The sequence below is a fragment of the Tachypleus tridentatus genome, chromosome 6, assembly GCF_004210375.1.
Source record: "Tachypleus tridentatus isolate NWPU-2018 chromosome 6, ASM421037v1, whole genome shotgun sequence".
Classification (NCBI taxonomy): Eukaryota; Metazoa; Arthropoda; class Merostomata; order Xiphosura; family Limulidae; genus Tachypleus; species Tachypleus tridentatus.
In genome coordinates this window covers 118967535-118991396 of record NC_134830.1, presented here as the reverse complement: position 1 = coordinate 118991396, position 23862 = coordinate 118967535, and the positions used below count along the sequence as shown (strand labels likewise).

Below are 23862 nucleotides of genomic sequence, written 5' to 3'. Positions count from 1 at the left end.
AGTAGGTGCTACCAAAAAGGGAGGCAATTCTTTGTGCATGACGGGACAAATTGGGAAACTTTTCACGTACACAGAGTTTGTAAAAAGTCTAGCAAACTGTTTTCAGAGAATTTCCTTTTAGTGTCCATGTCAGCCTGCAGTTCAATGAGTTCCATTTGGCAATCATCAGGACTGTCTTCCACTGCCAAATCAAAAGGTTGAGCGAACAATTTCAATCTAATTTCAGTTTGTCTGAAATCTGGAAATCTGTTTCCAAACTCATCACGCAGCTTTTGTACACTGGTTCCATATTTGGTGCAATCCAGATTAGGAAATTCCAGTTTCCTGGTTGCAAGACATGTAAAATGGGTCAATATGGCTCTTTTCAACTGAACCTGGAAAAGTTCCAATTTCTTCTCAAAAGCACAAATATGCTCAAACAACTTATTCACAAGTTGACTTTTCCCTTGTAGTTTTAAGTTTAAATCAGACAGATGCTGTGTAATGTCTGTGAGGAATGCTAAGTCATTCAGCCAGTTCTCATTGCTCAAGAAGTCCACATTCTGACGTTTGCTCTCCATGAAGAACTTAATCTCCTCTCGCAGATTCCAGAATCTCTTCAAAGTAGCAGCTCTACTAAGCCAACGTACAGCAGAGAAGTACAAAACATCTGAATACTCACTGTCCAGCTCATCTAAAAAGTTTTAAATTGTCGATGATTTAATCCTCGTGTTCGAATATAATTTACGCATTGGACGACATTTTTCATGACTTCTGCAAAATCCAGAACTTTGGTGCACAAGCTCTCTTGGTGAATAATGCAATGGCTTACAACTACGTCTTGTGCTCCAATTGCAGTTAGAAATTTATTGGTGAATCCATTTGTCCTACTTGTCATGGAAGGAGCACCATCTGTTGTAACACCACATAATTTATAAGGATTCAGTTCAAACTTTTCTACAACCTTAAGCACTTGTTCACAAATATCCTGTCCTGTGGTTGTGGAGGAAAGGCTTGCCATATCTAAAACTCTTCGAAAACATCAAAGCCTGCAGTAACAGCTCTGATGAAAATGACAAGTTGGGATGTGTCATTGATATCAGTGCTTTCATCAAAGCCAGACTGAAAGCTTCACACGAATTCAATCTCTCTTTCAAAGTTTCTTTGATGTCCTCTGAAAGATCTTTTGTCCTGCGTGAGACAGTAAAGCGGGAAAGGCTAGTTTGCTCCACCAAATATTTTTCTCTGGACATGCATATTCTGTGAATATTGTTAAACAATTTTAATAAATTCTCCATCACTGAAAGGCTTTCCTTTTCTGCCATACATTCACAAAGCTTAAAACTCAGTTTTGTCACCAGTTCTGAATTTTTCTTGAAAGTGGTAAAAACACCTTGTTGCTTTTCAATGGATGTTTTTAAATGTTCAATTTTGTCCTTTCGTGCCTGACCAACAATTTCATCAAACTGGGAGGAGTGCTTAGTTGCGTAATGTCGCTTAATATTGTACTCTTTCATGACTGCAATTGTAGTTTGACAGACGAGGCAGACAACACCTTGATTATGTGGGACAACAAGATATTTTGTGCACCATTCACTGTTGAATAACCTTCCCTCATCATCAATTTTTCGTTTCTTAACTGCTGACATTTTACTAGCCCTGAAATCAAAACAAAAATTATTCTCACGAAAATAGCAAAGTAGAAAAAAACATAGAATTTATTTACACATGGAACCTCTTATGGACAGAAACACATGTTTCTAAATTGGCATCCCGATCATAGCCTTCCGGTACTTAAATTAATTGAGAATAGCAAAATACAGTGTGACCTCGCCTATTCGCGGTTCGCCATTCGCGGCCCCGCATATTCGCGGGTTATGCGCGAACTGTGTTTTTGTAAGTCACAGAGACTGAAAGGGCTTTTCGAGGAGATTTCTGTTGTATTTACTCAATCAAGCCGTTTTTATCAATTGTCGTCTTCACCAAACAAGATTGGACTGCTATTGGCTGACTGCCTCAGCTTCCCCAACAACGCAAACGGCAAAGCACAGCCCGGTAACGCACGGTACAATTTAGTGAAATACATAACAGTATGCAATATTGCTACATTATTACTGCATCAATGAGTATAAGTATCATTAGTGTTTGGGAAGCATTTCATATAGTATATAATCGCATACATATACGTTTTAAAACTGCGTCCAATATTCGCGGTGTTTTCGCTATTCGCGGGAGGGTAAAGAACGTAACCCCCGCGAATAACGAGGTCACACTGTACATAGAATCAGATGCATCTGAAAGCAAAAATTTTAATAAATTCAGTAAAGTCACAACAATATGCTAAATAATAATCAATTTACCTTCAATCTCTTGTAGTAACTGTAAAAGGTAATAAAATTTTCACCAATAATGAATGACGGACAGCAGAGGTTAGGGAAAATTGTCGCCAGCGGGCGAAGGCGAGGTTCAGGACATGACGTTGAGTCGTAGACAATAGTGCTAGTGCACGTCACCTATTCATGCCCCAAGGAGGCCGACCAATCGAATTCGGCCTGCTCCTCTCTAGCAAAGATAATTTTAGAAGTTTGTCGAGTCGAAGCCTGGGAATCCCGTAGGATCGATGCTTCTAAAAATATTCCATTTGCGTTGGATTACAGATCAGGCCACATGGTTAGATTACAACAACTAGGGCCACACTAAATGGCTTGGCGGGCCGGGTTGTGGCCCGCGGCCCGCCTGTTGCACACCCCTGGTCTAGCGGGTCGTTTATAACCTTTGTTTTTTGTCATTCCATGTGTTACTTCAAGGCGAAAAATTACATCGCGTTTATTTATAAGCAAAGGAGACTCACTGCAATACATTATTGGCAAAATTGTTTTGAGTTTCGATACAAATGGGCGCATCTAGTACAACAGTGTCAAGTTCACCAAATAACCGCGGATTTTTTTTTCCAATAGATGTCATCATTCCTTATTATATACTGAGTGCAAGAAAATAAGGCTACTGAAGTGAGTGTTTTTTGACAGTTGTCATTTCTATTAGTGCCAATGGGGACGTATTCAATTCAATATAAATCAATTTATTCGACATGGTACAATAAAATCATGCATGTTAATTAGAAATAGTAAAATCAAAAACATATACTGAACAACAACAAATAGATACTCAAAACACGTTTCCCTCGACATGCGTTTTTTATTTCGTCATGTTTCTATCTTCAAAATATTTATTTTAATTAGTCGACGGAGGAAGTCCTGTTTTCGCCCATGAAATTCCCTCAGAAAAAAGTAACAGTTTCGTTCTTAATCATTTTTTCTTCTCAAATTGATAGTTCAGCACATACGAAAACTTTTCTTCTAATGTACTCTTGAAAAGAAGCACTTTGATACATAATTTATTTTATAAATTTAGGAAATACACTTTGTTTGTAGTTAAACGCAAAGCTATATATAGGACTCTCTGTCTCTCTGTGCTCTGCTCACCAAGGGTATAGAAACCTGATTTTTAGCACTGAAAGTCCGCAAACTTACCGATGTGCCATTGAGAGGCCAGGTGATTTAGAGCGTCACAGAGAGGAATTCGGGTATTTTATGTATATATATATATATAAGAGAGCTTCTGGAACTAAAATAATGGTGTGGGAAATATAATCATGCTAGAGGTTTTTGTTGTTGAATTTTGCGCAGAGCTACACGCCAGCTATCTGCGCTAACCGTCCCTAATTTAACAGTGTAAGATTAGAGCAAAGGCAGTTAGTCATCACCGCCCACCGCTAACTCTTGGGCTACTTTTTTACCAACGAATAGTGGGATTGACCGTAACATTATAACGCCCCCACAGCTGAAAGGGCGTGGATGTTTGGTGTGATAGAGATTCGAACCCGCGACCTTCGAATTATGAATGGAGTGCTCTAACTATCTGGCCATGCCGGACCAATCATGCTAGAGATTGAATCCTTTGATTCCATTGTTTAAAAAAAAAAACATATGTACTCGAACTTTAAATTTGCTAAAGAATGATAAATTCAGACCCTAATAAACAAAGATTATTTTAGCGCAATAAAATCTCCTACAACAGTAGTATAATAATAGCGGACCGTTTTTTGTTTAATGTACCTTACACGTCGTCCTCGACTCAAACAAAAACATATTCCACAAAAATAAAACTTACGGTTGTTAAAGGTGTAGGTGCCTTGTGATATTTTGTGAGCCACTGAGGAACAAATGTTGATTGGAAGCAGAGTGTGGTTATTAACCTCTCCACGTGAAGTGTTTGATTGTTTTTATTAACCCCTGCCTCTGTCAGGACTCCCCTAAAACATTGCTGAAAAGCTGGGGTTACCTGAAATAAATACCTTATTGTTAAAGCAAATTAGTGAAAGACACCCAAACTGAACAATAAGTTATATTTTCAGACTTAGAAATTCACTTAAACATATAACTGTACAATTTAGGACATACGTGGCTAACCTGAGGCACACGTGTCGCGAGTGACACGAGAGGTGAACACTTATGGAACGCGTGATTACTTATGAAATAGGGTTGTCTGGAGCTTTTGGATATATTCACCCATACTTTACCGAGAATTTTTCGCACTTTATGTCACCGTGCATAAATTTTGTTTAGAATTTCCACACGCTCATCAAATGTTATTAAAATACATGTCACGTTGTTAACCAGTTTATTGAATTTGTTCACAAACTGGAATACCCAGTTTCGCTGTCTGGGCACTCTGGACCATCGGCTACAATGGTACCATTCAGTATATGCTACTATCAAGTTTTCTAATGTCAAGTTATACAACTAGTTCTGTTTGGTTGTTTAGTCCAGGAGTTTTCTAAAGTCAAGTTGTAGAGCTAGTTCTGTTTGGTTGTTAAATTCAGGAGTTTTCTAAAGTCAAGTTGTACGGCTAGTTCTGTCTGGTTGTTAAATCCAGAAGTTTTCTAAACCCAAGTTGTGTAGCTAGTTTGGTCTGGTTGTTGTGTTCAGCAATTTCCTAAAGTCAAGTTGCACAGTTAGTTCTGTCTGGTTGTTAAGTCCAGGAGTTGTTTTTAGAAGTCAAGTTGTAGAGCTAATTCTGTTTGGTTGTTAAATTCAGGAGTTTTCTAAAGTCAAGTTGTACGGCTAGTTCTGTCTGGTTGTTAAGTCCAGGAGTTTTCTAAAGTCAAGCTGTACAACTAGTTTTGTCTGGTATGAATTCCAAGAGTTTTGTAAAGCCATGGTGTACAGCTAGTTTTGTCTGGTTGTTAAGTCCAGGAGTTTTCTAGAGTGAAGTTGTACAGCCAGCTGATCTCGTTTGGGAAACGACAACTCGGATTGTTTGATGGATTCGTTGTCAGGTTTGGCGTTTTCTGCAAATCCAGAAAGAAAAGGAAGATGCAGTTTTATTGAAAATAAAAACGTTATCACCACTATGGTATTTTTACCAGTTTAATTATCTGTACTTTAACCATCTTTAGAAAAACTACATAATATGTGAATGTTGACAGAGACTTCAGGTTGTTTATTGGTTTTATTTGTGAAGTCAGGCTGTGACAGTTTGTTGACATGTATACGTTAGAACAGTTTTAAATGTAACCTTGTTGAAAGTGCTAGGTTTTTAAGGTGATCTCAATATGTAGATTGATGTAGAGTGAACACCCTCTTTATTCCGTTTACAGATGTCGTAAACGTAATCTTTAACGCTAGTCATTTGTCCTAGTTTTGTACTGGCTTAAGTTATTATGAGGACGTTGACAAATATAAAGTGAGTTGTTATTCTCACAGGTCCATTCTGGACTGATCATTTCTCGCTAATTATCTGAGGACTAATTACTAAAGAAAACATCTATGAAACTTTAAAAAAACTAAATGAGGAAAAAATTAACACTTGTTCGAGCCTTAAAAAAAGGACGGGTACAACCTACAGACTTTGCATTTCGTAATGTACTCATTACAAGTTACTACAGACAAGGGCAGATAGCATTACAGAACCAACTCGGTCAACATCACGTGTTCTATACAATAAAAATTAAATTCCACTTCTAAGAATGCGTAATATTGCCCGATGTTTCACTGGACTGGTCTATTACAAATAAACATACCATTTCATTTATGTTCTATAATTTATTACAAGTAACGTACATATACATATATTAAGTTTCAAAGCTAGTACCACAGGTAACCAAACGCCTTCTTGACAAACTAACACGAGCTTAATAAACGCCATGTTTCTAAAACATACAAACACCAAATTTACTCAGAATGTACAATATTTAATATACAAACTCCAATCGTGTTTAAAATTCAAATCCTATAATATGTAAGTTTGAAAAATAATCAGAATTTGAGACGTAGACTCCAAACGTGACTAAGGTCCATCATTGTCCTAATATGGCCCGGCATGGCCAAGCGCGTTAAGGCGTACGACTCGTAATGTGAGGGTCGCATGTTCGCATCCGCGTCGCGCCAAACATGCACGCCCTCCCAGCCGTGGGCGCGATATAATGTGACGGTCAATCCCACTATCTGTTGGTAAAAGAGTAACCCAAGAGTTGGCGGTGGGTGGTGATGACTAGCAGCCTTCCCTCTAGTCTTACACTGCTAAATTAGGGACGGCTAGCACAGACAGCTCTCGAGTAGCTTTGTGCGAAATTCCAAAAATATATAAAAAAAAAAATGTTCTAATATTCCACACCCCTCATCATGTATTGTATAAACTTCGCTACATTCTACAACATACTACAGGCAAACTTATTTGTAGGTTCCTCAAAACATACATTTCTTTAATCCTAGATTTTTGTCAGATCTTCTGTCTATTATAAACTTTAGCATTTTTCACAACCAACAGTTTAATGTGTAGAAGCTTTAGACACAATAGGACGAAACCCTGCTATAGGTAGACATAAAAATTCACTAGAATTCATAAGTAATTTCCAGAAATCCTTACTAACCATCACCTTTCTTTGGAATCTAAGCTCTGACACGTAAATGTATACCAAGTTAACGTTAGTAATGCTATGAACAGTGTTGACCCACACAACATGTAGTCAACATTTTGTTACCTATCATCTAAATATGAGTGCTACTAATCACGCGCTTTCCGACTATAATTCTGATAACTGCTAGCATCGCTGAGGTAGTTGGAAAATTTCATACATGCGCGTGTGAATAACAACAGGCGTCGTATAAATTAAAGTTGAGTTAATAAAAACACTGTTCAACGACTGTTAACACAGTATTTTTAAAACGTTTTCTCCGCTGTGTAATTACTTTACTCACTAAGTGCTGCCGCTTAGCGGAAAGCGCTCGAACTTCACAAGCATGGAAGCACATCACCCAAACTAACCACTGGGTATCTAATGGGACAGAATTCCACCTTTTTTATATGCAAAAACGGCTCGTTTGGGCTGAGAAAATATTTTACATAGAAGAGCGAACAACGTTTCGACCTTCTTCGGTCATCGTCAGGTTCACAAAGAAAGAGGTAACTGACCGGAAGCTGACCACATGTTTGAAAGGGGTTGTGTAACTGAGTGTCGGAATGTAGAGGGCGGTATTAGATGTTTGAATATGTAATTTTATTTATTTTATTATATTAATATAGGTATAAAGGCGTTCCTTTATATTGGTTTATTTTGGGTTTAAGTTGTTGTATAAGTAAGGCTTCTTTAATTTTGCGTTTGTTTATGTTTGTTTCTTTATTTGGTATTTGAGTGTTTTCTATGGTTATGTTGTGTTTATTTGACTTGCAGTGTTCGAAAACGTGTGAAGGTGACTTTTTATGTTCTTTGAATCTGGTTTCCATTTTTCTACTTGTTTCTCCAATATAGAAGTCGTGGCAGTTATCACATTGTATTTTGTAAATAATGTTGGTGTGGTGTTTGTCAGTGTAGTTTTTACATAGTATAGACCTCAGTTTTGTGTCTGGTTTTTGAATAAATTTGGTATTAACTGGAATGTCATATTTTGTTACTAGTTTTTGCCAAATGTTGGTTATTTGTTTGCTGATGTCAGGATTATATGGTATACAGCAGTATATGGTTTCGTGATTTTTTGATTCGTGAGATATATTTACTTTAGTTGGTTGATTTTGCTTTCTGTCTAGGTGTGTGCGTATAATGTTTTCTACGGTTTGTGGAGGAAACTTATTGATGTTGATGAAGTATTGTTTTATTTTGTCTAATTCATCGTTAATTTTTTCTGGTGAGCATAGTTTTATGGCTGTGTTTATTTGGTTTCTTAGTATGTTGAGTTTTTGTTTTGTTTCATGTGCTGAGTCCCAAGGAATGTATAGTCCAGTATGGGTGATTTTTCGGTGGATTTCTGTTTTGAATTGTGTGTCGGTTCTTGTAATTTTGAGGTTAAGAAATGATATTTGATTGCTTTCTTCCTGTTCACATGTGAAGTTCATGTTGGGATGTATAGAGTTAATGTGATTGAAAAAATTAAGTACGTGTTCTGTAGATTTGAATCCCGCAACCGTGTCATCTACATATCTGTACCAGTATAGTGGTGGATGTAATGCTGTGTTAATTGCTTGTGTTTAAACTTGTGTCATAAAAAATATTGGCTAGAACTGGTGATACTGGGTTGCCCATGCTTAGGCCATTTGTTTGTATATAGTTTTGGTTGTTGAACATGAAGTTTGTCTTTATCGTGGTGAATTCTATGAGGGTTGCTAATTGGTTACTGGGAATGTCTATAGTTGGGTTAGGGTCTCGGATATAGAGTTCTAAGGCTATCTTGCAGGTTTCAGTGGTTGGAACTTCTGTAAAGAGGGATATAACATCGAAACTGGCCATTAAGGCTTTATGATTAAGTTGATTTAGATTAGACTTGAAATTAAAATAGTCTTTGATGAATGAGTGGCTGATGTTACATATTTGGAGAATGCCCATGCTATGAATTTACCAAGATTGTAATTAAACGATTCATATGTGGACATTATTGATCGTAGTGGACAATCTGGTTTATGAGGTTTGGGGATGCCGTATATTTGCGGTGTGCGTGAGTCGGTTTTACGTAGGTAGGAATAAAGTGTTTGTGAAATTGTGTTGGCTTTTTTCATTTGTAGTAGCAATTTGTTCAGTTGTGTCTCGTGTGTCTTTGTTGGATTTGTGTGTATTGGTTTAAATTTGTTCGTGTCTGATAGGATGTTATTCATTTTTTGGATGTATTCATTCGTGTTCATTATGACTATAGCGTTACCTTTATCTGCTTTGGGACTCAGCATGAAACAAAACAAAAACTCAACATACTAAGAAACCAAATAAACACAGCCATAAAACTATGCTCACCAGAAAAAATTAACGATGAATTAGACAAAATAAAACAATACTTCATCAACATCAATAAGTTTCCTCCACAAACCGTAGAAAACATTATACGCACACACCTAGACAGAAAGCAAAATCAACCAACTAAAGTAAATATATCTCACGAATCAAAAAATCACGAAACCATATACTGCTGTATACCATATAATCCTGACATCAGCAAACAAATAACCAACATTTGGCAAAAACTAGTAACAAAATATGACATTCCAGTTAATACCAAATTTATTCAAAAACCAGACACAAAACTGAGGTCTATACTATGTAAAAACTACACTGACAAACACCACACCAGCATTATTTATAAAATAAAATGTGATAACTGCCACGACTTCTATATTGGAGAAACAAGTAGAAAAATGGAAACCAGATTCAAAGAACATAAAAAGTCACCTTCACACGTTTTCGAACACTGCAAGTCAAATAAACACAACATAACCATAGAAAACACTCAAATACCAAATAAAGAAACAAACATAAACAAACGCAAAATTAAAGAAGCCTTACTTATACAACAACTTAAACCCAAAATAAACCAATATAAAGGAACGCCTTTATACCTATATTAATATAATAAAATAAATAAAATTACATATTCAAACATCTAATACCGCCCTCTACATTCCGACACTCAGTTACACAACCCCTTTCAAACATGTGGTCAGCTTCCGGTCAGTTACCTCTTTCTTTGTGAACCTGACGATGACCGAAGAAGGTCGAAACGTTGTTCGCTCTTCTATGTAAAATATTTTCTCAACCGAAACGAGCCGTTTTTGCATATAAATTTCTCAACAAGTGGGTTTCTCGACATCACTGATTAGAATTCCACCTCCACAGATTGTTGAAAGGTCAGACGGGAATTCCCGATAGGAGAAGAACAGTTAAAATATGTTATTTGGGTTTTATAAAAGTTCTTCAGGTTTTGTGTTTTTGTGGACAAATAATGTGTGATTTATATTACCAAAACAATGACTTCCATGTGACGCGTTAAGCAACACTTCGGTATAGGTATTTTCTTTGCCTGTTTATTTTATTCTGTTTCTTGGCACAATCCTCGCCGAACTTTCCACTTTTCTTTTCCTGTTAGTACTTGTTTTTACAAACGTCTCTAAGAACGAGATATTACAAAGTCAGCAGACACGCCACGATTCGGAGAATAAATCAAATATCTATCAAATCATGAGGTTTTTTGTTTCTCAGGAATATAATGTGGATTATGCGACGGGAACTTTAAAAAATATATATATACACAGCCATCCAAATCTGAGTTAATATTGTATGTATAAAGAGATAAAATTGTTTTTGTTCTTTTCTGTTTTGGAATTTCGCGCAGAGCTACACGAGGACTATCTGCGTTAGCCGTCCCTAATTTTGCAGTGTAGGATTAGAAGGAAGGCAGCTAGTCACCACCATCCAACGCCAACTCTTGGGCTACTACTCTTTTACCAACGAATAGTGGGATTGACCGTAACATCATAACGCACCCACGGCTGAAAAGGCGAGCATATTTGGTGTTACGGGGATTCAAACCCCCAACCATCAGATTACAAGTAGAGTGTCTTAACCACCTGGCCATGCCGGGGCCTAACAGGATAAGACTGACATTGCTGTATGGACAAGTAAATAACATCGTGTCTTTGGCACTTGTTACATCATAACCGTATCTTATAACTTAAATAAACATCACATTATACTTAGCACGGGTACAACTTCAAACCGAAACATCTGAACGGATTAGAACCTACAAAGTCATGGCTTGATAATACGTTTCTGACTGCTGTTTATATGTCATCAAGAGATTTAAAAGACGACCCCTGTTAGTACAAACATATGAGATGGAGGATTTTTGTCCTAACCTCCAGGTGACATCATGGTCAAAATTTCGTTTGTTTATTCGTTGTTAAGCGTGATTTTGAACGCCATAACTCCCGAGACTTGTTGTTGAGCCGCTGGGATATTATAAAAAAGTTACTAAATAACTTTAATGTTTATATTGTTGTGTCACTGGGAGCGATAAAAAGTTACTTGACCGAAGAAGGTCGAAACGTTGTTCGCTCTTCTATGTAAAATATCTTCTTAACCCAAACGAGCCGTTTTTGCATATAAATTTCTCAACAAGTGGGTTTCTCGACATCACTGATAAAAAGTTACTGTATAACATGAATATTTAGTAAGAGTGATTAATTCGGAACGGTGCTTATGGTAAACTATATCTTATTCTGGGACAAAACATTTGTCAACATAAGCAACATTAAAAAAAATTATATTTCTTCGTTGGTATGATTTGAGCTATTAAACCAACCTCAAAACTTCAGCGATGTTTAATTTGTTATCACCTGGTTTAACTTACTTTTGATCTATTTGTTCTATATATGATTGACCGCGATACTTCATTTAAGTGTATTTTCATTAAGCGATCATGATTTAATTAATGTCAAGAGTTACCCGACGATTTGTTGAAATCTGCTATGCAGAGGCTTAGGTACAATTTTCCCAAAGACAAGAAGCGTTGAATATTACTAGCATTTTGTTTAGTTGTTTCTGAATTTCGCACAAAGCTACACGAGGGTTATCTGCACTAGTCGTCCCTAATTTAGCAGTATAAGACCCGAGGGAAGGTAGCTAGTTATCGCTACCCACCGCCAACTCTTGGGCTACTCTTTACCAACGAATAGTAGGATTGACCGCACATTATAACGCCCTCACGGCTGAAAGGGCGAGCATGTTTGGTGTGACGGGGATTCGAACCTGCGACCCTCAGATTACGAGTCGAGTGCCTTAACCACCTGGCCATGCCGGGCCTACTAGCATTATTTTAAATGTCTTATTTCTGATTTATAATTTGCTTTTATGTATGTGTTGATTAAAATATATGTTAATAACTTTACACAGGCAGATAGCTTAGTATAGTGTTCAAGTTCTCGTGTTTCTCATCAAAAATATTTTCGATAAAGCAGAATTAATAAGGTGTACAAAGGTTATAAGATACTGTGTAGTGTTGTTTACCAGCGTTTTAAAACAAAGCATTTAATAACGACCGATATGTGACACGATACTGTTTGATATAGCGAACATCACGAATATGGGCATCTACTAAATGCACTCGAGTTCCGTTTACAAAGATTACCAGAAACTAGTAAAAACCAAACTCTTACCTTTTTAGCCAAACGTTCTTCCAAGCATCCAACCTTTGTCTCTACTTGTAATTCGTTTGTAGCTGCATATAAAAGATGAATATTTTCATGACTAGCATTCGAAAACAATGGGCATTTATTGATTAATTATGAAGGCAACAGATAAGTTGTCTGAAATTATTAGTCACTATTTATTATATTCTCTCTTCTTTTTTTTTTTTTTTTTGACGTCCTTAGACCTTCCTGTAAAATTAAAAGTTTAATATTTTGTTGAATATGTGGATCTGATTTTAAGAATCAATAACAAATTAGTAAGGTTTATAACTTATTTCATATTCAAAATATAACATTCCATCATCTTTTGATCATTCAAATAAACGTACAAAAGAAGCACTTATCTGTCTTTAACATAAAATTTCCCTAGAGATTGCTAGGGAGATTTATGATGTCATTTGTAAATTATTTCTAAATAAATCAGCGTGTTTTCACTTGAGATTATGAAAAAAATTTTCGTCTGCAAAAGCCTTCTGTGACCTCGTGCATAGATGGTAATGGTCTTGACAACCAGGCTCCATTGATAATCGGCTTTCAAGGCAACATTTATGATGTTTCATTCCACATGATGCGCTCCCGGCCAATCATGACAAATAATTTATACAAGGGGGTAGAATAATGAGTTTTTCTAGTCAAGAAAGATTCTTTTACTTGCTACATTTTAATATAATTTGATTTTCATTGTAAATGTATATATATTAACTCTTTATTTATATTCAAAGCTTCAAATCAAATTTTTAATTAAAATATACCAGAACAAGTAAACATTTATGGACAAGATGATATTCTTGTGTACTCAGATCTAGATATTTTATGACAAAGCTAAGTAAGTAGAAAATTATATTCACAGAGGCTTTTTCTTCAACTACCGAGGTCTAAATACTTTACGAAAAAACTGACGAGAAAATTCTATACAAGCCAAAAGGTATCTTAGAAGTGGACAATGTCGGTTTGGAACATGTTACATTCAATAGAGTTTGTGCATTTCTTGACAGGCTTCACAGTAAACATAGTTGAGTATGTTACTGTAAAACCATTTTGAAGCTTAACTGTGTTGTTACAGTCTATGTCGTCATGTCCGTTCATGTTCATCAGTCTGAACATATAATAAATGTTAGACACTGCGTCAGGTAAGTTGATTGTTATGGAATAGCATAAATACCTATTTTATTTCCCTGATGCTTGAGGTTTGCAACGGTTGAACTGGAAGTAAGACTAAAATATTTATGTTGCGTTGGAACACGTAAATTACTTTTGCTACTGACTTTTGTGTTTGTGGATTCTCATATTTTATGATACTCCATACTTTACTCACCAAAGCTTAGATATGACTTGTTGCAGGTCTTTTCCTGAATGGTTTTGGGTACTCAAATTGATCAATCTTTTTTTTTTTTAGTTTTAAGAACAGTATTGCTGTAGCAAATGCTGCCTGAACACATATTTATTATCTGAATGGCACTGTGGTGTGGAAAAGGTGATCTGTTTTTGTCATTATCACACAACGTACGAAATGTCAAACAATGTCAAAATGTAGTTGTGGTACAATCTGTTCCATCGCGATTTGATATCAGCTGTAGTTGTCACTTGATTTCACTTTATTTGGACATTCAAAATCGGTTTAACGTAATATACTGAACCATCTGCAACTAATTATAAGACAGTGCAAGTCGTTAAACTATGTATTAAACTGTAGTTTGTTTTTTTAGAACAAGTTACATTGGCTTATCTGCTGTATCCACCGTGGGAACGCATTTTAGCGTCGTAAGTCCACAGATTTACTGCGTTCAAACCAGGGGACATTAAGTTGCAATGCGCAATAGTTTCAAAATCAAATTTCAAAGTATGGCTATAACACATGCGATGGCTTCTAGGTTATCAGTCAACGAATTACTGCTAGATCAGACTATAGGAATACACTTTGCCATATTCCAGCTAGTATAACTCGTATTGCAACAACTTCGGGTTTAATAATAAAACAAGTTCATAAAATATTTTTAGAATAAACAATGTGTTTGGGGGGAGGGTAGATTCTTGTTTTTAGTAGTACGATAATAGAGACACATTTCGCCACCTGTTTAACTGTTGTTAAGATAATATTTTGTGTACAAATACCCCATTACTCGTAATAAATCATTACGAGTGAACTACATTTATAAGATTTATGCATTACAAATAGAAAGCGAAACAAATGAGAGCACGCCGCGACAGATGTGACCCAGATGTAAGCAAAACAACTTTTTGGTCAACTTTTCTCTTCGCAGCGAAAACGGCAGATGAATGTATAATGAAAGAGTACAATTAGTTGTTTTGGTTTTTTCTCCCTTGATTTCCACTTAAGGTTTGGCATTAAAATACAATCAACAAAATTGTATTATTAATAATTTAGGAAACCAGTATAAGAAAGATAAAATAATATTTTTTATTCTTTGGTGAATTGTGTATTCGTTTTATGTTTGTTTGTTTTGAATTTCGCGTAAAGTTATATGGAGAATATCTGCGCTAGTCGTCTCTAATTTGGCAGTTTGTTTGTGAATTTCGCGCAAAGCTACACAATGGCTATCTGCGCTAGTCGTCTCTAATTTGGCAGTGCAAAACTAGAGGGAAGGCAGCTAGTCATCGCTACCCACCGCCAACTCTGGGGCTACTCTTTTACCAACGAATAGTAGGATTGACCGACACATTATAAAGCCCCCACGGCTGAAAGGGCAAGCATGTTTGGTGAGAAGGGGATTACGAGTCCCGTGCTTTAACCACTTGGCTGTGCTGGGCCGGTTCGAAAGGCTGGTCTCCTTTTACCTATTGATGTATTTTAAATACCTTTATATAAATGATTCTATATTAACATGATAGTACTGTTTGGTTGTAGTTAAGCACAAAGCTACACGTCCCCCACTGGTACAGCGGTAAGTCTAAGGATTTACAACACTAAAATCAGTGGTTCGATTCCCCTCGGTGAATTCAGCAGATAGCCGGATGTGGCTCTGCCATAAGAAAACACACACAAAGATACACATTAGTATCTGTGCTCGGCCCCACACGGGTATCGAAACCCAGTTTATAGCGTTGTATGTCCGTAGACATACCGCTGTGCCACTATGGAGCTGATAGTATTCGTCTGTTGTATGTCCAAGTAATTACTTTGCAGGGTGTGGATGGATCTTCACCAAAACTGTTATTAAAGTTTATTAGGTCCATAAGGAGGTACACACACACATTTTAAGTTTTACATTTTGCAGTTTTTATGGGCGTTTTTGTGTGTTTTACTGCAAACTTAACTTTTCTGGATGGGTCTTCACCTAATTTGGAAAAGAGGTTCATCGGGTCCATGCATAGATCCGAGCAAATATGAGGGTTTACATTTTGTGTTTTGCAGTTTTATGGAGATTTTTGCAACTACATATAAGGGAAGTAACTTTTCATGTCCTAACATAACCTTTCATTAATCACAAATAAACATAACTTCCGTCCAGGAACGGGTACTCCAGCTTGTTATGAAATAATACCCATGAAAATAGTCACCACGTGGGAGCTAGGATGGACTAGTTAACCATTTCTACGATAGACAACAGAAGTATTTTGATAACGAGAGAAGAGACAATACACTGAAGAACATGAAGTGATCTATTCAACTGAAAACTCTATTATAATGAGAACTGCATTTCTACTGTGAAGGGGTGGCAGGTATTAATAAGAGATGAGCAGTAAAAAAATAGTCACTGTGACTTCAGAACTTTCAGAATCATATATTTACTCACGTGCATTTTTTAGTGAAAATCGGAATACAAGCTAAAATAACTTACTCGTGGAAGATACTTATCAAATATGAAAAATAACGAATTTTTGATGTAGTACAACAATATGAAAGAACCAAATACTAGCCAAAGTAGTAACCACATGCTTTAGATGTTTTGTTTTTTCTAAGAAGAAACAAAATAAGGAGAGTTTGCGTAAAGAAATAACCTTAAAATTTTGTTTATTTCTCACTTTAAACATAACATCATTATCAGAATCCATGATATTAGAGAAAGAAGTAGATTAAAAACAAAAATAAGAAACACGGAGGTTAGGGCGCTCGACCCCGTAATCTGAGGGTTGTGGGTTCCAATCCCCGTCACACCAACATTGCTTGCCATTTCAGCCGTGGGGGCGTTATAATGTTATGGTAAATCCCACTGTTTGTTGGTAAAAGAGTAGTCCAAAGGTTAGCGGTGGGTAGTGACGACTAGCTGCCTTCCCTCTAATATTACATCGCTAAATTATGGACGGCTAGCACAGATAGCCTTCGTGTAGCTTGGCCCGAAATTCAGAAAACAAACAATTAAGAAACCCTCTAACCCAGGCGATTTTGAAAAGCGGCAGACCTTTATTCACGAGGGACAAACTGCAAAGTAACGTTGAAAATCTGTGCATTTTATAAGAAAAAAGATCATTTTTAATAGTGTGATATCAGGTTAAATGTTATCGTAAAACTTAAAGGACTAAATAGTGAAGTTTTTTAAAATTATTATTAATGGTTTCGCCCCCAGCGGCAAGTCTACGTACTTATAACGCTAGAAACTCGGTTTCCATGCACTTGGTGAGGTAAAAATAGTTAATCCCTCGCTGGTACAGCGGTAAGTTCACAGGTTTACAACGCTAAAATCAGTGATTCAATTCCCCTCAATAGACTTACCAGATAGCCCGATGTGGTTTTGCTATACAAAAAACAAACAAACAAACACAAAATCACCTACATACGCACAGAGAGCCCATTATGGAACTTCCTGTTTAACTAAAAGCAAACAACAATCGTTTACAAAGTAACCTAAAACCACTGCAAAGAAACTAGTAATTAAAGCGCCATTTTTCGGGCACGAACAGTGATTAACTAAGTTTTCTGGCTCGTCGTTTATTTTCACACCTTGGTTAGTTCAACGTTCATACGTCGGTTCATTTCCCTCATGTCATGATGGATAATTTCATGGGAAACTTCCAAACCCGCCTTAACATTCAAAACCAGACCAACCATGCGAAAATAGTGACAAATGACCCTATGCACACATTTGAAAGTCTCTTAAGTACACCGAATTATATGTATATTAAAACATTAAACAATAAAATATCAAACAGACTTTTACCTACAAAATGTGACAACTAAACTTCAAAATATATGCAATCACGCCGAGGGTTTGTTTCAAAAATTTCGCGCAAAACTATTTATAACTGTCTTTAAATTACAGCCAAGGCAGGCGGTAAATAGGACTCACCGCCGAATTCTGGGCTATTCTTAAAAACAAAACAATGGAATTTGACTATCACTCTTATAACGCACCCATAATGCGGAAGCATTGGTATTCACAGTCTGGTCACAGTAACCAATAGGCCACGCCCGGCTTTCCGGAAGATATAAACTATTTTGAACATATAATTTACTTTCGATAACAGTATAAAACTACTAGAATCATTTTGAAGTACCAATGCCTTTAAATCTCGAGCCTGGTGGTTAGGGCGCTGGACTCGTAATCCGAGGGTCGTGGGTTCGAATCTCCATCACACCAAATATGCTCACCCTTTCAGCTGTGGGGACTCTATAATGTAAGGGTCAATCTCACTATTCGTTGGCAAAAGAGTAGCCCAAGAGTTGGCTGTTGGTAGTGTTGACTAGCTGCCTTCCCTCTAATCTATCAATGCCGAATTAGGGACGGCTAGGGTAGATAACGCTCGAATTGTTTTGCGCGAAATTCAAAATAAACCGAACCTTTGGATCTCAGTTGATTTACACAAGGTTCCAGGACAGGTAAGATTAAACATATGCAATGGCATCTACACGTGGGAACAAAAACATTTACAGAGCTACGCTGTAGAAACATAAAGAATATATGAATAAAAACTTTGAATGTCAGAAAGTACAAAACAAAACGAAAACAGAGTATTTTGGAAGGACTCATAAATATTCTGAGTCGTAAAATGTGCCGTAAAACAAGTGTGTTTTTTTGTCCCAGACAGTGTTTATGCCTGAATAACAAAGGACCTTTCTTAAGAAATTAACACACGTCGATTTTTTTTTTCTTTCAGACAACATCATAAGTCTGTACATACAAAGAAAAAATCTACAACACGTGATTTACAAATTTTAAAAAGGAGGCTTTCCTTCAGGGAATGCAAAGAAACCTGTTTTAGAATTATACGTTATTAAGCTGAACTCAGGTTCTAAAGTATTGTGCAATTTTAATGTAATAAAAGATAACGAGATATTTTGTTATTCTAGAACATTCGAGGTTTAGTTTTTTGCTTAATTTTAAACAAACACCTGAAAAAGCAGAAAACTACACAATGGGCTACGTGTGCACTGCCCACCACAAGTATCGAGGCCCGGTTTCTTACGGAGTGAGTACAGACTGTGCCACTGGGGGCGCTCTTCAGATGTCAAACAGAATACTTATTCGCATCAATCTATTGTTTCCTACCATTGGGATCAATTTTTATCTGTCAACAATGCTTTCTAGTTTATACTTTATCAACCTCTATGAAATGGTGTAGGAAGCGGGGGTCCTGTCCCCCACTTTAAAAAAAAATCTATTCCAGTAAATATTGTGATAATTATTCTCAGTAAAAGCGAGAGAAAGATTTTATTCAGGTCCCAAGAACCCCCAGGCAACCCCTGTGCCTCTGCTATAACAGATGTACTTGTGCCCCACATTCCTTAGCTTCAATTAGTTTTAGACACAGATATCAGTTCCTATAATTGATAAATCAATTGTAATGCATTTCCTATATACCTGAAACACAGTGACGCTCTTACGACTGTTTATGTATGCGCTGCATCGTTTTATTCAAGTAACATTAATTAACGTTATATTCCGGTAGAAAAAGCAAAAAAACAAACAAGTGGTTTGAATTTCGCCCAAAGCCACATGAGGGCTATTTGTGCTGGCTGTCTCTAATTTTGCAGTGTAAGACTAGAGGGAAGGCAGCTAGTCATCACCACCCACCGCCAACTCTTAGACTACTCTTTTACCAACGAATATTGGGATTTACTGTCACATTGTAGCGCCCCCACGGCTGAAAGATCGAGCATGTTTGGTGTGACGGGGATTTGAACCCACCACCCTCGGATTACGAGTCAAGTGCCTTAACCACCTTGTCGTCGAGAGACAACCGTAACAATCAAATAATATTGTATTTAGTATTGGATCATTCCTCCATGCATTGTTATTTTTTATTACATTAAATGATAAATTAATATATTTTAGACTAAAATCATTTTCACAAATTTTAAAAAATCATTATTCGTCTTACGAGAAAATGAAAGCTGTGAAAGTCAGTTTTAATTCAATGAGGGGGAAGGTCGTTGCCTTACGTAACTAGACTAATTTGTTTATGTTCTAGTTGGTACTAAACAGGATTATATAATTCTGTAAGTTTAATCACTATGTTCTTTTCATAACTATAAAAATTTCTTTTTTGTCACGTTTGCTATTTTCACCCTTTCTATTGGAGAGCATTTCTACCGTCGAATTATTTCGGTTTGAGTAGGAATTTTTCTGGCATTTATTTCAGTAGTTCACAAGATAGTGGTTCTTAAACCGTCAGTTAACTTTATTGTTTGTTAGGCCCAGCTGGTTAAGACACTCCACTCGTAATCTGAGGGTTAAAGGGTCGAATTTCATCACCAGACATGCTTGCCATTTCAGCTGTGTGGGCGTTATAATGTCATGGTCAATCCCACTATTCGTTGGTAAAAACGGCTAGCGCAGATAGCCTTCGTGTAGCTTTGCGCGAAATTCAAAAATAAACAGAAACCGTCAGTTAACTTTTTTGCTTGCTTGTTTGTTAAACTTCATTTTTTTTGTAGTCTGGACTTCTAAAAGTTTGTTTAATTGAGAATGAACTTAACAGTTTCCTAGTCCGAGGGTCGAATGCATGTTGTGCTGGAGTTTATATCTCGAGATTAACATTAGGCTTTGTTTGGAGGCCTGGCATGGCCAAGCGCGTAAGGCGTGCGACTCGTAATCCGAGGGTCGCGGGTTCGCGCCCGCGTCGCGCTAAACATGCTCGCCCTCCCAGCCGTGGGGGTGTATAATGTGACGGTCAATCCCACTATTCGTTGCTAAAAGAGTAGCCCAAGAGTTGGCGGTGGGTGGTGATGACTAGCTGCCTTCCCTCTAGTCTTACACTGCTGAATTAGGGACGGCTAGCACAGATAGACCTCGAGTAGCTTTGTGCGAAATTCAAAAACAACAACAACAAAAAAGGCTTTGTTTGTTTTTCAGAACGGTTTTTTACCTTGAACGTTAAATAGCTTTCAGTAATTATTTTGCTTTATTATATGGAAACAAAGCTTATAAAAAAATCCTCCATAACCATAATAAAAACGATGCTAATCAAGTCTGCACTAGCGCCATTGGTATTGACTGTCTGATAAACATTTGTTTGTTTGTTGAAGTTTACACAAAGATAGTCGAGGGTTATATACGCTAGCCGTCCGTAATTTAGAAGTGACAGACCAGAAGAATGCAGCCAGTCAACTCCTAGGCTCGTATTTTATCAACAAACTGTAGGATTTACCGTTATATTTGTAACGCCCTTACGGCTGAAAGGGCGAACGTATTATGTAACAGGACTCGAATCTATCAGTCACAGCTTGCGAGTCGATGGTCCTAACCACCATACTACATCAGACCATCACCTGGATTAGTACTAAATAAAGTTCAAGATATAATGAGTTGCTGCTTCCACTTTCTTGTTGTTACAAAGCGGTACATTAAAACACGTTGACCCGTTTCACCTGGGTGTACATGGCTGTATTTCAAAGGAACCCCTATTATAAAACAAGATAAACATTTCCTACATATATTAATTATATGATGCTTCAAATGTTAATTAAAACCTTCCGCATTGTTTTTTATTTTTTAATTAGACTCGTAATGAAATATATCAAATGGTTTAATTGTAATAAGCTTCCTGTGGCACCGCGGCAACTTTGAAAGTTTATAACATGAAAAACGAGAGATAAATAAATACACGCGGTTGTCACAGCATAGGCAGCTTTCTCTTTAACTACAAACAAACAATTTATTATTATATGAGCTATAATTTGTTTTAGCAACTAATTAGCATTTCAAAATTCCAATTTCCTTGTCCAAGAGGCCGTGGATAGATTAATGTTACTCTAGGTTTTATAAAAATATACTGACGACGCAGTTAAACAATTGTAAAACCTCACGTTACGTCACTAACGCATATAATCTGCTAATTCTAATAATGTATTTTTTTATTTTGAGCTAAATTACACTAAAATCTAAGACATGCTTGTGTCGATACAAGTTTTAAAAAATGTTTGTATCAATAAACTCTACAATTTGATTTATAGTTTGTTTGTTTTTTAATGAAAGATGTGTAATAATATAATCGATTTCATTTCACATTAAAACTCACTCCGGGTTCTGCTCAGTGGACTCAGAAGATAGTCCGATTTAACGGTAAAATACAAACACATATTATGTTTTTGTACATTAGGGCCTAGCATGGCCTAGCGCGTTAAGGCGTGCGCTTCGTAATCTGAGGGTCGCGGGTTCGCGCCCGAGTCGCGCCAAAACATGCTCGCCCTCCCAGACGTGGGGGCGTTATAATGTTACGGTCAATCCCACTATTCGTCGGTAAAAGAGTAGCCCAAGAGTTGGCGGTGGGTGGTGATAACTAGCTGCCTTCCCTCTAGTCTTACACTGCTAAATTAGGGACGGCTAGCACAGATAGCCCTCGAGTAGCTTTGTGCGAAATTCCAAAAACCTAACCTAACCACGTTTTTGTACAGCACTCCCCTCTTTCCATACATACACACACATATAGAGAGAGGGGCGATGGCAGAAGAAATCAACAGCTCACTTATTCTTATGAATTTTAGACCTTATCATTCCACAACGTACAGCACGAAGTCTTCATCTTAAACTTTCATTCACAATTTAAACAAAATTCACAAAGTTTTAAAATTGAAAAAAGTAAAACACGCTTTAAAATACGTGAACGACTTTGAGTAATTTATATTTGTTCAAAACATGAAGATGAAGCTAACATTAATGCCCGAAACAACTATTATGTTAAACTGAGTTTATTTATTCAAAATACGATAAAAACATGTCTATTGTAAAAGTTTCTGTTAATTTTTAATTAATCATTCAGCTCTGAATGTTCCTCATCAAACATGAGTTTATTCTTTTCAAAACCCCCGCTAGTACAGCGGTATGTCTCCGAATTTACAACGCTAAAATCAGGGATTCGATTCGCTTCGGTGGGTTGAGCAGATAGCCCGATGTGGCTTTACTATAAGAAAAACAAACACACTATTCTTTTTAACAACGTAAAGACAAAATATATTATTATGTCAGGAGTATTATTATTTTTATTTGCGTTCAACGAAATACTAATATCGTAATTTTATCGTGTCCAAGTTATACGTAACAACTGGTTTGACAGTAAAATAATAGTATTAACTAATGCTTACCGCAGAGTTTATATACAAGAGACAGAACATCGTAAACGGTGGGCACTTGGTGTGTTCGTATCTCTGTTGTTAGGATGGTTAGATAAGCTAAAAACACAATTGGTTTCATTGTTCTCGACCCTCACCACCAGAACAGACAGCACGAGACCCCAGCACTAACCATCCAGTGACTCTGTCGACACTTTGAAGAACACGTCATTGACGACGTCACAAGTTCTTCCACCGATCACTGATCGACGATACACGTAATTTATCGTTAATGAGTTTTCTCTTTATGTCTTTTTCCTACCTTTAAAATAGGTTTTTCTTCATAGAATTGTTCTCCCCGTAGCATAACGGCTAGCATGAAAGCTTACAACGCTAAAAAGTTGTTTGTTATACCAGTGGTGGGCCTACTGTGTGGCTCTTTCCGTTTTCATAAAACAATTAATATATAATGAACAAGTTATATATAAATCTATAACAATTTTGTCTTGTCTTTGGTTTTTATTTGATTGTGCTCTTTTACATATATATATCCATTCTAAACAATATCGTGGATACAATTAACTACACAAATACGTTCCGTAGCTACAAGAGAACACAAGCATATACAGTCTGTGACATTCGATTTTACATGCCACACTTTTTAAAGAAAAGCACGTGACAATGATATTACTCAAATATATAAGAAACTGAGGTAAAAGCGTAAAAGTGAAACTACATTTATAAAGTCAGTGTGTCTTGAAATATTTCAACAGACTCGGTAATTGTATTCCCAAGACGGCTGGTGTGGGTATTAAAACATTTTTATTTGAAGTGAGTTTCTCATCATCACGAAAGACTTAGTAATTGTATGTCTACAGTACTTATTAATTTTAGTGAAGTCAAAATAGGAATTTGTAGCTGCAGAAAATAAT

At 36.7% G+C, this 23862-nt stretch overlaps 1 protein-coding gene across 2 annotated transcripts in view; it reads right to left on the bottom strand.

The window, feature by feature from the left end:
• LOC143253434 (uncharacterized) overlaps nucleotides 1–23134 on the bottom strand; it is a 28471-nt gene extending 5337 nt beyond the window's left edge. For both annotated transcript variants that reach the window (XM_076507307.1, XM_076507308.1), the window contains exons 1-3: nucleotides 22964–23134; nucleotides 12451–12512; nucleotides 4150–4320 (exon numbers count right to left, since the gene is read on the bottom strand). In XM_076507307.1, coding sequence (XP_076363422.1) covers nucleotides 4150–4320; nucleotides 12451–12512; nucleotides 22964–23072 — 342 coding nt within the window. In that variant the 5' untranslated portion in view covers nucleotides 23073–23134. The remainder of the gene's footprint in view (nucleotides 1–4149; nucleotides 4321–12450; nucleotides 12513–22963) is intronic.
• Between the last annotated feature and the right edge of the window lie 728 nt (nucleotides 23135–23862).